This window comes from Zea mays, chromosome 6 (assembly GCF_902167145.1).
Source record: "Zea mays cultivar B73 chromosome 6, Zm-B73-REFERENCE-NAM-5.0, whole genome shotgun sequence".
NCBI classification, from domain to species: Eukaryota; Viridiplantae; Streptophyta; class Magnoliopsida; order Poales; family Poaceae; genus Zea; species Zea mays.
The window spans coordinates 142,042,688-142,059,288 of NC_050101.1; the positions used below are offsets into that span (position 1 = coordinate 142,042,688).

General features: G+C 47.2%; 2 protein-coding genes and 1 pseudogene across 2 annotated transcripts; 2 read left to right on the forward strand and 1 right to left on the reverse strand.

Annotated features, from left to right (window-relative positions):
- Positions 1-246: 246 nt before the first annotated feature.
- LOC103630128 (uncharacterized) lies at positions 247-2,299 on the forward strand (annotated as a pseudogene).
- Positions 2,300-6,894: 4,595 nt separating this feature from the next.
- On the forward strand, positions 6,895-10,435 carry LOC100280480 (gibberellin 2-beta-dioxygenase). The gene is made up of 3 exons (NM_001367127.1): positions 6,895-7,422; positions 9,501-9,834; positions 10,051-10,435. Exons 1-3 carry the CDS (start codon positions 7,010-7,012, stop codon positions 10,303-10,305), a joined length of 1,002 nt encoding a protein of 333 aa, NP_001354056.1. The 5' UTR covers positions 6,895-7,009; the 3' UTR covers positions 10,306-10,435.
- A 1,343-nt stretch (positions 10,436-11,778) lies between these two features.
- LOC100274318 (uncharacterized) lies at positions 11,779-15,611 on the reverse strand. Its single transcript, NM_001148681.1, has 6 exons — positions 15,346-15,611; positions 14,162-14,245; positions 13,694-13,755; positions 12,767-13,128; positions 12,353-12,567; positions 11,779-12,257 (listed from the first exon to the last, which is right to left on the reverse strand). Exons 1-6 carry the CDS (start codon positions 15,490-15,492, stop codon positions 12,201-12,203), a joined length of 927 nt encoding a protein of 308 aa, NP_001142153.1. The 5' UTR covers positions 15,493-15,611; the 3' UTR covers positions 11,779-12,200.
- Positions 15,612-16,601: the final 990 nt, after the last annotated feature.

Below are 16,601 nucleotides of genomic sequence, written 5' to 3' on the forward strand. Positions count from 1 at the left end.
CAGGGGTGAGTGGTGGGGTTTGATGAATACAACTCCCAGGTGGATGTCGCCGTGTCCGGTGAAATAGCCGCATCTGTAAAGCATATAGACCCAGGCACAGACAGTGATGCCGGGATTGGGAATTGGGATTAAGTAGCGCCGTGGCCGCTCCGGCCCAAAGTGTATCGAAGTGTATGCGCTGATTGGTTGTCTACCTCTGTTGTGAGTTTGTTCCTGCGTGGTAAAAATACGTACCTTGTTGTTGGTAGATGGCTCGTTGATGGGGTACATTGGATTGGTGGTCCTCCTGAAGACTACATTCCTGACTGGTTGTGTGTGATGAGAGATCTTCCAGAACTTGTGCTGAAGTATATGTTCCTGCATAAGACAAATTAGAGTTTTGGTCAGGTAGGTGCTTACCCAAGGTTTTGTGTCCATTGGTTTCTTCAGAATGAGCTGAGTTGTTGACTGCTATATGTGCGGCTATTTTCATTATGAACTTGCACAACTGTCCATGATTTTGGAATTGAATCTCTTGTCGTTCCTGGCTTTCCAAATGTACCGAATCATCAGGAGTATATGGTTGGATCAGAGCTGAAAAAATTTCCTGGACTCCATCTTGTTCCTGAGGGAGGTTAGTAGTACGTAGAAGAGGGATAGAAGAAAGTTAGTAAAATGTATCAGCGGTACTTGGAACTTTTGAACCTAAGCTAAACTTTCCATCATTATTTTATTTTCTTACGAGGCTACAGGCTGTGTTATTTGTCCAAGCAACTTTCTTTATGATCTGGCATTGAACCTTTTTTTGTATGTAGCAAAATACTTAGCACACCAACGATGGCAGCTACTTACCAAACTGGCCTTGTGGCCGAGCCACAGTTGCTGAACACTGAAATTATCACTCGAAGGGCCACCTACTTTGTTGCTGACACTAACAGAAAAGACAAATGTGTCGGATACTTGGATGTGTTTGTACACCAGGCACGCGACATCCACAATGTTTGTGTCTATCACAAGCAGGATGTGAATGCAAAGCTGTGCCTCACGAGCAGCCCTGATATTTTGTGCTCAACCAAGGTGATCAGTCATGCTGGGCGCAACCCAGTATTTGAGGAAAGCCTACGCCTTGATGTGCAAACTGTGGATGCTTCTTTCAAGTGCGAAATATGGATGTTAAGCAGAGTGAGGAACTACCTGGAGGATCAGCTCCTTGGCTTTGCCCTTGTTCCTCTGGTAGACATTGTAATTGGTAATGGAAAGCTGGTCCAGGAGTTCTCCTTGACATCTACTGACATGTTCCACACACCAGCTGGATTTGTGCACTTGTCCTTGTCATATGCTGGTTGTTCCCCAGATGTTGTCCTCATCTCATCACCCAAAAGTCCCCATCAACAGTGGATGATTCTGGAAATGATCATGTGGTTCCTGCTCAACTTGAGAAGATTGTGTTCCCAGACCTAAATGTGGAGAAGGAAGATGAGATCATGGTCTCAAAGTATCTCGAGATGACTTCAAACTCCGAAACCCCTATAAAAGTTGAGAACGACATGTCGCTGCATTCTACAAATGATGATGATGTTCCTTCTAAACTTGAAAAGATCAAGTTCATAGATTCGGGAAGGACGAGCGTGGCGTGGTGAATGCGGTGCAGCTGCTAGACCCGTCCGCGCCCGGCGTGGAGACGCGGTTCCTCGTGTCGGTGCTGCTGGCCGTGGCGCAGTCCCGACGGTGCTGGAAGCAGATGGTGGCTACCGGCGCGTGCGGGTTCCTGCAGGGACTGGTGGCCTCCGATGTTGTCGCGCGGCGGGGTGGCGGCGTTGCTAGCCGCCTGCGCCTGCAGCACCCCGGCGGCGCAGGCCGCGACGGCCAGGGTGCTGCGGAACCTCGTCGTGTTCCCGGATCTCCTCCCGGCGTTCCGCGACGAGGGCGTGCTGCCTCTGCTCCTACAGCTGGTCTCCCTCGGCACGCCGCGCGCGCAGGAGCTAGCGCTGGCCTGCCTCTAGAGCCTCACCACAGGAGATGGCGGCGATGAGGTGCAGCGGCTCAGAGTGGAGGCGTTCCAGGAGGGGCCCACTCGGGTGCGTCAACGACTTCCTCGACGACCGTCGCGGCGATGAGCCGAGCCTAGCGCACACACTGGGCCTCCTCCGAAACATGGCGTCCTTCCACTACATCATCGAGATCGCGACGTCCGGTGGCCTGGCAGCGACCGGTCCGCCACCCGCGCCGAGGCCGCCCTAGCGCTCGCGGAGCTCTGCGGCAACGCGGGCAAGGCCGGCCTACGGCAGGAGGCCGTGGTCGCGGACGCCGTCTCGCGGCTGGTGTGGAGGCTGGAGGCCAAGCCCGCGGGCGAGCGCGACGCCACGGCGCGCGAGCTGGCGGCGGTCCTGGGCGCGTCGGGCGGGTGCCACAAGGCGTTCCGGAAGGACGAGTGCGGCGTGGTGAACGCGGTGCAGCTGCTGGACCCCTCCGCGCCCGGCGTGGAGACGTGACTCGGCAAGGGGAAGATGCTTGGCGTGTTCCCACGGATGTGACGCTCGCTGGCGCATCAACCTCAGCTGTATGTATGTGCTCCTACTTCTATGTGCTATAAATATAACCAAATCCAATTCCCCTGCCTCGGTTCACCATCTGCTTTGGCTCTCTTGTGTGATGAACTGGGATGATGATGGATTGATCTTGTACATGTCGGCGTGCGTGCGTGCGTCAGTGATGCTGTTGGTAGATCACTACGGGTGCTACTGGAAACAATAATAAGATGGAAACATTCTTGTATGCAGTTGTAAAATCTCTGCTCTGTTCTGAAGGAATTCAGCTTTAATAATTCAGCTTTAATATGCATCTACTTTTGTTTTATAACAATCTGGCAGTTGGTTTGGTTCTCCTGTTCCATTAGGATGTTGAATCAAATCATGCGAGATACGAGTAGCAGTAGCTTCGATTCGACCAACGCTCTCGTGCATCCGCTGCTGGTTGTTGTTGTCCCCAGTACCGGCAGCTTATCATGAAGTTGACTGCACCGACAACTTTGAATCATGATTGATTGGCCAACAGTAATATTATAACAGTGGTTTTGGTTAGCGTTATGACGGTGGTTAGGTCAGCACTCGACACACAGCTCCTGGGCCTGGCCGCCTGGGCCATTGCCGCGTGATGCCTACAGGTACATCGACTTGAATAAAAGGGATCAGGCATTCGGGTTTGTACGGCTGGTACCCGTACAATAGAGGTTGGTGAAACCCTATAAATTTACCTTGGTATGACAGGAAGGATGCTTTAACGACGTGTTTTAGGATCTGGAGGGAGTATAGTGCAGTTGTATCGTTTAACTTGCAAGCAAGGCCGGGATCGGGGTCTTCAATCTTGCTCGGCTTGTGCGTTGACAGTTGCTTCGAGCCTTCGACGACGCTGTCGGTGAAGCTGTTTAAGCAAGTATAATAAGAGGGTAAAAGCAGGATAAATGTGGAGGTGGAGGACAGAATAGAGAAGAGAGAGGAAAAGCGGGTTGTAAACTCGTAGTTGGTTTAGACATAAGAACCAAAAAAAACTTTGTGTAGGAGATAAGTGAGATCCTACATCTATTACTACTTATTAAGGCTAAGGGGTAGCCTGCCTCTGCTTTGTTCTGTCTTCCGACGATCTCAACCGTCCAATACGCCATAGAGTCTCTCCCGTCCGATGCGCACACTCTCTCCCCCACGCACACCCGCTCGCGACCCCCGTTCCACATCCGCTATTCTGATCCAAAACCCTATACGACACCCGTAGCCCGGATCCCATGTCCCGCTCCCCCCGTCAAGCAGTCGCGGATGATGGGCAATCGATTGCAGAGACGGTGTGCGAGAGCTCGGACGTGGAAAGGTCTGCGGCGAGCTGCATGACCTATGTTAGCGTGGAGCTGAGGCAGAGGAGCGTCTCCAGGGGTGGGAGGGTGGCGGCCATGGCGTGGCGGCCTGAGGCAAATGGCGGCATGATATTATATGTTTCCGTTGCAACGCACGGGCACTAACCTAGTAATTCTTGAAAGCTATATAGCTAATTTGCCAGGGTGGTCTCATCGCTTTGCGTTGTTGCATTATTTTATATGGTAGTGGGTGACTTAGCTTGTTGAGTGCGCTATTTGCTCGCTCCTATTCTTTATTATTTGATCTGAAATCAATCACGAGTGGAGGGAGCGGCTGTTTCCATGTCGCTTTCATTGAGGAGACTGGAAGAGGACCCTCCGTGTCAACGAGTTGCGTGATCGCCTACATTGTCTGATTTAGCAGGTCCGACGAGAATCGGCGGCTATAAACTTTACAGTAAAAAAAATGGTACCATCCGCGGTAATTTACAACGTGTCTAGCTTTTTGTTTAAGTTTAGTTCTTTAATTTAAGTGACTAGATTTAGACAAATTATGGCTCCTTAGTTAGAAAACCAAACAAACCTAAAATTCCGCAACCACAATATTCATGCACAAGGTAAGTTCCGAACAAAACAACCCCCGTCTCCGGATGACGGCATCACGCTGCATCAGAGTTTGGACTCGTTAGTGCCAGCAACAAGTGCACTTGCATATTTGGGTCTGGGAACTTCCAAGAACGATGGTTTCCTTCCTAAAATGGGGGAAGTCTTTAGGGTTGATTTGGTGACCGGAGATCTCAAGGGAAAGAAATCCTCTTGCTATTCAAAATTGAATTGCAAGTGGATTTCTCTCCATGGATCCCCTAGGGATCCGTAATCACCAAATCAGCCCTTATAGACCAGATGCAAACCGAGATTTTTACAATACAACCCCTCATAAACTAAAGAATAGATCTCACTTGCAAGTCCACCATCAATTTCAGAATGGTGTTCTGGTTCTTGTTGTTGCTGCTGCATATAGGGTCTACCTTCCTGTTTATGAGGGGCCATAGGAATCTTGGTTTGTATATAGATATGGTAATGAATGACGATCCAAATATTTATTCCTAAATTGTTATGATCTTAAATTATTTTTTGTTTAAAAATAAATAGAATTAGAGTTTGATCCTTACATTTTATAGTGTAAAATTTAAAGTCTATTATCACTTCTATTTGTATCTAGACTGTAGACTGTAGGATGACTGCCGCGCGCACGCGTTACGATGTTTGCAGTTAAGCCCCAAATCACAAACAAGCTGTTCGGTTGGTCTGCTCTTCCGCTGGTGCTGTTCGGCTTGCTGATGTTCTATAGCCACGGAGCTGTAACATTTGGTTAGAACATGAAAAACCGCCTAAAACGGTCACCATCCATTTGGATTCATCATACATGTCATTAATAAGGTATGTTCGTTTCCTTAGTGCTAAAGCTTAGCACCTGCTAAAATTTAACATGTGTAGGTTGTTTGGATGAAGCGCTAAACTTTAGCACTTACGGCCCGCGAGGAGCACGTGGCCAATGGTGAGCGAGGGAGAAAGAAAGGGATATTAAATGCAAAATATGGCTGGAGGACCACTTTTAGGTGATGTTTGGTTTCTAAAGACTAATTTGTAGTCACTCTATTTTATCTTGTTTTATTCTCTAAATCATCGAATACGAAAACTAAAACTCTATTTTAGTTTCGCAATTTAGGGAATAAAAATGGAGAGAGTAAAAATTAGTCTCTATAAACCAAACATTCCCTTAGCACAGTTTAGCATATTTAGTAGAACTAAAGTGCTAATTAGTGCTAAACTTTAGCGCATAATACTTGTAGTCATCATGTTTATTTCTTTAGTAGCTACTAAAATTTAGCAAAAAATGCAGCAAGAGGAAACAAGTAGTCTCTAAGACAGACATTTATAAATTCTGCGTGTGTCCTTGGTTTCGTACGCTAGCTAAAACTAAAACTAACATAAGTTGGATACCTTGAGGATCAGATTCTGAAATAGGTCGCCAGATTGGCAGAAACCGCGCGCACGCAAATCAAATACAACGTGCGCAGGTAGCGCCCGGCCGACCGGTGTCCCCGCGCCCGCTGGTCGATGGAGAGGCCTAGGGCCTAGCGGATGCGGTCCATCCCGATTCCCATCAGCACTGCCTGCCAACGCGGCAGCGGCCGCGCCGACCGCGACCCGCAGCGAGCACGGGCGGCCCAGGGAGGCCACGTCCCACCCACCTCTCCCATGGCCGTTTCCCCGGGGGGCGACGCGTTCGCCCACCAGCAGCCGGCCGACCGGTGTTGGCCCCACCCCAAGCACCCACCTCTGGCGTGGCAACGTGCCGCAATTCGGCCACCCAGGCACGGTGGGCAAAGGATGGGACAGGCATGGGCGGCCGAGCAACCTCGCTGTCTCGGGCACGCACGCACTCTCCCGCCAGCTTTCGCGCTGCGTCCAGCCCCGGCCGCTATATGGACCACGCCACGCCCCTGACTGACGCCCGCCAGCCGATTCCCCCGGTGGGCTGGGCTGGCTGGGGCGCGCACACGCGGCGCCCCTCGCCTGCCGCGGGCTGCGGCGCCCCACGCCACGCGGCGTTCGGCCCTTGCGCGCGACCTGCGCCAGCCAGGCGGGAGATAGAGAGAGAGAGCCGCTGAGCTGAGGACGTCCAACCGCCAGTGGCTCTGTCTGACTTGACTCAAGATGCCGTGGGCGTCGCCGTTGAATTGCATGGCCAGGAACATAGAGACGGGTTTCGCTTTGCTTCGGTTTGGGGCTCGGCTCGTTCGCTGGCTGCTACAGTTGATTTGAGGCTCCAACCCTCCCTTTTTAGCTACTCACTCTGTCATGACTCATGACTCAGCACTCGGCAAATATCTCAACTTTGCATTGCATCCTACTACAGCACCGGAGAGCAGAATCAGGCTACTCCGTCAGCCGCGTCAGGGTGTGGTAATAGTAGTACATCATACACACCTCTCCGAGACTCCGACCACTCCCTTCCCATGCCTATATAAACAGAGGCCACCTCCTTCGTCCCTCCCGCCCCCATCAAGATTCCGACCCAAATCCCTCTCCGAGCTCGACCAAAAACCACCCTCCCAGTACGTACATTCCCACCACCTCCCAGTGCAGCGCCAGTCTGTAACCCATAACCATAACCATACCATGGTGGTCCTCACCAAGGGCGAGCTGGAGCAGATCGCGCTGCCGGCCGTGCAGCGCGCATCGCCGCCGCCGCCGGCCGCCGTGCCGGAGGTCGACCTGGCAGCCGGGGACGCCGCCGCCGCCGCGCGCGCGGTGGCCAAGGCGTGCGAGGACCACGGCTTCTTCAAGGTGACGGGCCACGGCGTGCCGCCGCACCTCCTGGCGCGCCTCGAGGCCGCCGCGGCCGCGTTCTTCGCGCTCCCGCAGCGGGAGAAGGACAGGGCCGCCGGCTGCCCGTTCGGATACGCCAGCAAGCGGATTGGCGCCAACGGCGATCTCGGCTGGGTCGAGTACCTCCTGCTTGCCGTCACCGCCGCCGGCGCAGCGGCCGCGCCGGGGTCTGCGTGCGAGGGCGCGGAGCCGTCCTGTTTCCGGTGAGTCCGTCACCCGGCCCGTTACTTTACTTGGTAGTAGAATCAAATTCTGCGCTGGCCACTATTTCTTTTACTGGGTATTACTTACCCAAACCCGTACCCGCGAAGAAAAAATACGCCCGCTAAAAAACCCATACCCGTGACGGGTATAAAATTTTGCCCAAACCCATACCCATGCGGGTTTCGGGTACCCAACGGGTTTCCCATACCCACTAACATCAACATAAAAAATAATTCATCATGTAAATGACAATCAATACATTAATAAGCTAGCATAAAAGAAACAAGTGATAACTAATTTTAGCCTAAAATTTTTTACATGAAGTTTATTTCAATTAGAACATATTCAATTAATAATATTATGAGACATATTTATAAGTAATGTTGATTTTAAGGCGGGTTTTAAAACCCCATGGGTTTGCGGGTATGGGTAGTGGAAGAACAAACCCATGCCCACGTACCCGTTGGGTTTCCATTTGAACCCATTAACAAACCCATGGGTAGAGAAATTGACCCAAACCCATACCCTAATAGAGCAAAAACCCACCGGGTTTCGGGTAGCGGGTACCCATTGCCATCTCTACGCTGGCCACTATTTCTTTAGTGTTTCAGCGGCTGTTATAATCGCATCATTTACCCATGTTTTCGTATACATACATACATGGGCACTGGGCACTATATATTTCTTTACGTCATGATGACCTTTATGAATAGAAAAAAAAAATGCCGCAAGGGGGCAATAGAAAAACGAGCAATCTAAAACTTTTTTTTATCACATTGTGGGATACAACATTCGGCAAATATGAATGATTGTCAGAAATTTCTATAAGTTCAGTAGTTCAAACAAGCGGATTCCATACATCAGTCTCATCTTCTTCTTCCGTATAAATCCCAACATATCTGGGCTCGCCCACATAGCGGTTGAGGTCTCGTGTTCACCGGAATGGCCTCTCTCCGTGGGCTCCTTTGGGAACAAGGAGAGACAAACCCCAAACCCAAGAAGACAAACCCATAGAGGAAAAACACATATAAATAACTAAATATCTTATTTAAATGGCATCTTAAGATTAATACTATCTCCAACAAAAACTCTAAAACCGAGTCCTAAAACTTGAAATAAGACCGTGTTTAGAATGTTGTTTGATTCCAAACACCATTAGCTAATAAATAGAAACTTGACTCCATCTATGCAATGCCCTATATAAACTCTAAAATCGTGAGAAACTCTAAAATTTATGCAAGGCCCTATTTAGAACCTTCAGAGCTAATATACTAGCTACTCAAAATTAGTTGTTGGATTCCAAACACCCCATTAGCTAATTGTTAGTGTGGTCCCAACAGAGCCTAAGACTAGCTAACCATGTGCATGGAAACGAGCTTGTGAAATGCCCGGAAACAGAGTTTACTTGCATAATAAACATAGAGCTGACAATGCAACACCGTCTCGTCGCGCCCGATGCAATGCACCTCGGCGGTCATCACGTGGACATGGCTCCTGTCCTGCCCCCGGCCGGCAGATCGACCGCAGGCGTACGTGTCAGCTCGTCCTGCTGCCTCCATGGTCATCCCCTGCCTTTGCTTAGTCACTGTTCTTATCCAAGTTTTATGATACGGAATACAAATTTATGGCACGGAATAGATATAATGTGAAAATATATTTAATGGAGAATTTAATAGTATGTATTTGATATTGTAAATATTATTACTTCATTTCATAAATTTGATCAAATTTAAAAACATTTTGACTAAGAATGTTGGAATGACTTGTGTTTTCGGACTGAACCTTGAAATGACTTATATTTTATATTTTAGTACGTACAGAGAGAGTATATAACTTTGAGCTGGCCGACCAGATTTTGCATTGTAGATGAGTACTAGGCAACTACTACTAGGAGAGTAGAATTAGCGTCACGTGCGGTTTGCGCGTCGGAGTCATGGGCGCACGTGCGCAGCTGCCCCTGCTCGATGAGTCTGATGACGAGAGCCTATTTCCTGCATCCTCCGCCGTGCGTAGCACCTGCTAAACGTGGCAAGGAAACGTCGAGCTCATGGTGCCCGCTGAATTTGTGCTGTACTAGTGCTGTGCTGGACGAGTACGTGGCGGCGGTGAGGCGCATGACCTGCACGGTGCTGCAGCTGATGGCGCAGGGGCTGGGCCTCGACGACAGGGACGTGTTCAGCCGGCTGGTGCTGGACCGGGACAGCGACTCCATGCTGAGGGTGAACCACTACCCGCCAGCGGCGGAGACGAGGCGGCTGACGGGGTTCGGCGAGCACACCGACCCGCAGATCATCTCCGTCCTCCGCTCCAACGACGCGTCCGGCCTCGAGATCACGCTGCGGGACGGCACCTGGGTGTCCGTGCCCTCCGACACGGAATCCTTCTTCGTCAATGTCGGCGACGCGTTGCAGGTACTCCATAGTCCCATCTAACATTACATTGCTACTTTATTATACAATACACACATGACCTGGCACATCGAGTCGTTGCTTTTTGCGAGGCGAAAACAGCTTGCTTCCTTTGTACGTACTACTCATCAGTACGGCTCCAGTGTCAATCCGTGTTTTGTTGATCCAACGCGTTATAAATATAATAATGATAATAATACACCAACAATAATAATTCAGGTGCTGACCAACGGGCGGTTCCGGAGCGTGCGGCACCGGGTGATGGTGAGCAGCGCGCGGCCGCGGGTGTCGGTGATCTTCTTCGGCGGCCCGCCGCCGCGGGAGCGCCTGGCGCCGCTGCCGGGTCTGGTGGACCGGGAGGGCGGCCGACGCCGCTACAGGGAGTTCACGTGGAGGGAGTACAAGAACTCGGCGTACCGGACCAAGCTGGCAGACAACAGGCTCTGCTCCTTCGAGACCATGGCGACGAGCTAGCTAAGCCGCCGCGCTGACGCCGGACACGGCTCATCGCCCTCCCTTCTCGATGTGTAGTGTAGCAAGAGACGTTTTTTTGTGCCATATAGTTTTCTGTTTATACACGATAAGGCTGGTCTCAACTTCGTTTCATGGATTTGTATCTATCGTCGCACCACATCAGTTATTCATCCTTCTCGCTAGCTACATCAGTTTTTTTCTATAAACTTTTAGACTTTTAGTTAATATATGAAACATGCCGTTCTATGGAAAAAAATACATATGACTACATAATTAAACAAATAAAATTACATAATTTATAATAATAATTACATAACTTAAACATAAAATAAAAAGTATATTATTTATAAAAATAATCGAATTACTACGATGTAGATTTTAAATATATTCTATTAGATTATTTTGGAGTCGACTGTGGACTGAAATAGAAGGATGGCTGTAAAAATGCTTATGGGTGTTTTAGAATTAGTGTTAGGTGTTGCAACAAAAAAACCTAACTACTATCAAATAGCCGTACAATAAAATAAATAATCAAAAGTAACAATATAAAATGCGGAAGTTTAATTGAGATAAATAAATTCCCATTGGCGCTTAGATCCATGGGGTTAAGAAAGATTTTTAGGATTCCATCAAGAAAAAACAAGGGATCTTATTCTCAAACTTTGATGATCTCACAATCCAACATGTACTGGATAACTATGTGCCCAATTCACAGTTCAGATCCATGATACATGATTACGAATTAGGAAAACATGAATCAAGCCATGTTATAGTTTCTGATGATTCCGACTTTAAGATATATTAGTGTCTGATTTTAAGATATATTGATAGCGTGAATTTTACATAAACCTAACACGAGTATTACATAACAAGTCATTAAGGAAACCGTACAATAATACAGAGTATATGAACTAATGATTGTCCATTGATATATTCTATATTAGATTTTAAAGTCAAAATTTTTATCCTAAACTCTTATTTTATTTCTTATTTTATTTCAGTACCAAGATAAGAGATTTTTGAATGAAGTATTGCCTGCTACATGAATTTTCAAGAATATCTTAGAGGTGAATTGTTATCCTAATGTCTCTATTGCCTATTGAATTTTAGCCGTAACTTTTTTGAAAACTAGAATTATTGAAAAAACTATTTATGACCAACAATTATGTTTTAAAAAACTTTATATATAAATACATATTAGATATATAATATACAGAGAGATAATAGGGGCCTCTAAATTAGTTTTCGCCTAGGGCCCCTAAAATGCCAGGGCCGGCCCTGTATACAGAGTATATGAATCAACGCAGGATAACATGAATATTGGCTAAATTTCTAAGTCACAAGTTATTCAAGGGAACCGTACAATAATATAGAGCACGTCTAAGCCACGAGTCAATCAAGGGAATCGTACAATAATAGAGTATTGTCACGCTGTTACCTTCTCAAATTGTCATGTTGTCACACCGTTACCTTATCAGGTACAATCTCGAGCAGGCCGAGAACATAATCTCACAGTTGATCAATTCCCATCGTTTCCATTACAAAAAAAATCAATGTCCCAAATGCAATAAGTTCAAAAGAACTGAAGGTAAAAATCTGTATAAAATATGGTCCAATTCCATTCAATGGCATAACTAGGTAGTATCCCCCTCTCCTCATGGCTACATCCCAGCCAACAAATGCATGTCCACCCACCCACCCCCCAAAAAAAATCCCCCAGCAACAATTAATTCGATTATTGCGACACAATAATTGGAAAGCTAAGGTAAAAAAATTGTAACAGACTTGTCTCTACCAAAACCAACTACCATGGTGCGAAAGCAGCTGGAATGTTATTACAGAGTCCAGCAGTAATAGCATAGAACGGTCAACCCTGTATCCGTCCGATGGGAATCCTATATGCCGATCTTCTTCTCAAACTTCTGGATCTGATTCAAGAATATCCAGGTCATCTGCATTCAAATTATCAATGGATGGTTACCGGATTGAAAAATAAGGTAAAAGGTGGACTGTCCAGGAGTGTATAGCCAGGTATATCTCTATTTACCATGACATGGGGTGCAATCCTGACGCAGTACACCGGGAAACCAGTGTAGAACTTGAATGGGCCACCGCTCTTGAAGGTCTTCACAGCACAGTCCAAAGACCCTGTGTATGGGTACTTGCCATTAGCATCAGGTTGCATCTTCTGAATCTGTGTCTTCACATAGTCAAAGGGCAAACTGCATGCTGAGGCGAAGAATCCAGAAACAGCGCTGGCTCCTGCAATCAAATTGAACGATTGCATCAGGAAACTAACAGCAGGCCTAACATGGCTACATACAGGAATTGACAAAATGAAGAACAATGAGTAGAACCAAAACGATCTGGGCAATGTCAGTTGCAGAAGCTAAGAAAATAAGCATTTGATTTCAACAACATAGCAGAAATCCTCAAAAGCTTGTAGGCACTAGAATCTTACCAACAACAGTAGAAATTTCTCCTGCGCCAAATTTGTCCCTAAATAGCTCGACACTCTGGTCATAGGAAGCAAGCATACCCATATTGAGTGCCATAGCTCTCACCACAGTTGGACCTGCACCCTTCCAAAGCGCAAGGACTCCCTCATCAGCACTGATACGGTAGAGTGCATGGAAAGCATTCTTATAGTTGCGTCGTTGTGCAGCTGGCAGGGTCGAGTCGGCTTGCATTCTAATGAGTGCCAGATCAGCAGGACTACCAAAACAAGCACCAATTGCTCCAGCAGTCAGACCAATAAAAGCTTTCTGAATTAGAGGCAATGGCTTCCCTTCATTCTTTTCAACTGCTTTGTTAGTTAGAACCCTGAAAAATGTATCCGAGATATTCTAGTTAAAACTAAATACTAATTATATATGCAAAAGGATAAAACATTGTCACAAACGAAGGTAAAATAGTTCCAGTATTCATAGCTGATTTTAGATCCGCATGCATGGCTTTGACAAAAGAATTTAATTGGACATGCAACATTTGTTCACATTATAGAGTAGTTAAGTAACTCGAAAATCATATAGTTTACCTAACAAAAAAAAAATATAGGCCCCTTCTGTGAAACAGAATTTTATATTAACGTCATACAAAACTTAAGTAGCATCATTCCTTTATGAAAAACTTTGTACAAAAAAATGTGCAGATAGACAAATAAGTATCAAACTCATGGCACTCCAATGGTAAAGTCATTTGAAGACAGAACCATATATCTGACAGAGGCTAACAATTAGAAGCTACCAATGTGTAGGTACAATCTCAATGCTACAACAGCCTCCCATTCAAATGGAATGCTAAAACATACTGATTCAGAGATCTTTGCACAAGCAAATCAAAAGGTAATGACTGGTCAATTGTCGTAAAACAACACACTATTACAAACCTAAAGGATCCAAGACGAGCAGTCGTGTACGTCGCTTGCCTCAGCAATCCGGCAGACAAACCCTGCCAATGAAAAGCACAGGAGAAATTAAGCTATATGTCAATCCAATATACCGATTGATTGCAGATGTCATATGAACACAATTACACAGGCTAAATGTCCTGTAATGTGGAAGATAGAGTAAGATCATCATAAGCTAGATTGCATTTAAGATTTTAAGGTCAACAAATATTTAGTGTTGAAGTATGCAGCACCATGTGCTACATTGAAAATGTACATATTGCATTATAAAAATATCTAAGAACAAAATAGGAGTTCACAAGGTCAAACACTCAAACTTAACACCTGGTTCAGTTTCTCTGGACTAAAATATGTGAATCGCAATAGCATTGGGTCAGTAACAAAGTTACAAGTATTAGAACTTTGTACAAGGAGAAGTTACAGAGCACCCAGGAAAACAAAACAAACCTTGTAGAAAGAACGGACACCCTCATTTGCAAGCATGTTCCTTGTGACCTGACCAGCGGAGCCCTCACCCAATTGGATCCTCACCTGAAAACCAAAACAATAATAAGAATTGATACAAGATGGGCTCCACGTGCAAAGAGCCCTAGAGTATAAAGCTCCAAAAAGGCATGCCATCAAGACTTTCGACAGTGACATCTACTAAGCCAATTTTCAAGTTGCGACAGAAGTTAAAACATGTGGTTCCCTTTACCTTTTTTGACGAAGGGGCGAAGCCCCCTATTTCATTAAGAAATAGGAAAGTTTGAAACAACCGCAACCACGCGGCACATCGACCAAAAGCATCGCACACGATCAGATCCCTATCTAGACTCTAAACACTATCAAACTAGATCAGTGAAGAGCCTAAGATAGCAGATGAAGTTTGACCTACGATTACCACATAAGACTTTCTTATTTACAACCCAATGCCAGACAGGCAGAAGCGACAAAAGGAAATATTATTTACATTTTTCAACGAGTACATCTTCACCAAGAAACTACAATTGTATTATGGCAATATAATAACATATTTACATGTGCTCAACTCCATTCAAACATAGAGGCAATAAAAGACTAGTATCCTCTTCTAAGAGGAAATCAGAGGGCATCTTAAAAAACAACCACCTACTAAAAATGAAAACCATCAAATGGCTAGCTAACAACCTCCATAGATATCCCGATCTTCGCAAAAGAGAACCAAGGAGCAACGCGCAGATGGCCACCTCACATCAATTAAAATCGCGGTACACAAACCGATCCCCATGGATCCAAGTAACTACAGCAAACGAATTGTGTCATCCTTAACAAACAGATCGCGCGGCCAAGAAAATTCACAACTTCAGCTCCCAGCAACCCACGCATGCTTGATCCAGTCACGGCAATTCCGACGGATCTAAAGCTAGCCGCACCAAAATACTTAACAGCAAGCTTAGTTCCACTACGCTGACCCCAAGGGCACGCTCGATTCATCAGATCCAACCAAAAAGGGGCAAACTCCGCGGGTAAGCATCTAACCGACTGATTCACGCGGCAAGCAACCCCATTCCCGTAGATCTAAGCCCGCCACGCCCCGATCCCGCCTCACCAGCTCACTCACGAGCACTGTGAAGGAAGCCGGGTGACAGAGCGGTGCGGTGGTACGGTACCTTGACCATGTCGATAGGCTGGATGACGCAGGTCGCGAGCATCCCAGAGGCCCCGCCGTTAACGAAGGGCTTGACCGTCTTCCACACGCCGGTGGCTGCCGCTGCCGCCTGCTGTGGCTGCTGCTGCTGCTGCTTCGCGTCCGCCATCCCAGCTCCGGATAGGGCTGCGCTCTGCTCGGCTCGGGGCGGGGCGGGGAGGAGGCGAAGCGAACGAGGCGACGAGAGCGAGGGAGATGCAGTAGGAGAGGCGGCGGCCTAGATCGCTGGGTAGGGAGGGACGTAACGCGATATAGAAAAAGGAAGAAGAAATGGTTGTTGCGGCCAGGCAAGGTGCGCCGCGGCCTCGTGGGCGACGTCGCGTGCGGGATCGCCGTTTCGGCGTGTGGGCGCGGTGCACGGGCGGTGCGGGGTCCAAAGGTGGCCGTGGGTAGCCAAGGAGGAGGTGGTGTACGGGACTTGGTCTATGCAGGAGTGCGAATCGGTAGTGCCGGAGTGGGCTCCTAGGACAGATCCAACTTGCGGCTACGGTGGAAGGCGGAGTCGAGTGTGGACCACGGAGGGGGCGCCGCACCGGGGTTCACGTCCGCGCCCGTGTCCTGTAGTCGCCCTTTATGTCACAACGAACGTGTCACAACGAACTTTTGGTTAAAACATTGTGCGGCTATGGTTCGCTAAGGAACAATTTGAGAACATTGTTTTCCTTCCAAGATTACAAGGTAACTAGGTGAGTGTCCGAACGTTACAACGGAAACATATAATATCATAATAAATTATATACAAAATGTGTTATATTGTTATAAAAAAATTTCATAATCTATTTGTAATCCTGATCATACATAAATTTTGTTATTTTAATCTAGTTGTTTCACAACTACGTTGTAACTATCAGTACCATGCAGACTTGAATATATGTCACGATTTGTATGGTCTCATCGTTGGAGAGCACGTCCTACACTTACCGAAAGAAATTCCCTTATACATCATCAGTCATCAGGCACACACCACCATACGCGCTTGGTTAAACAAAAAAGGCAAGTGTGTGTTTGCGAAGAGAATTAAAGGCAGGTCGGCACAAAATCTACCCCGACGGTGGCGAGGATGACGAACTGGTCATTGCTGTCGGTCCTCCTCTGCGTCACCTTCGGCGCCGAGATGACGTCACAGTCCTTAATATAGTAGTCATCGAACGCGCGCGACATGACGAGTTCCGATGACTCTTGGCTGGGCTACCAGACGAAGAGAACCCTAGGCTCATC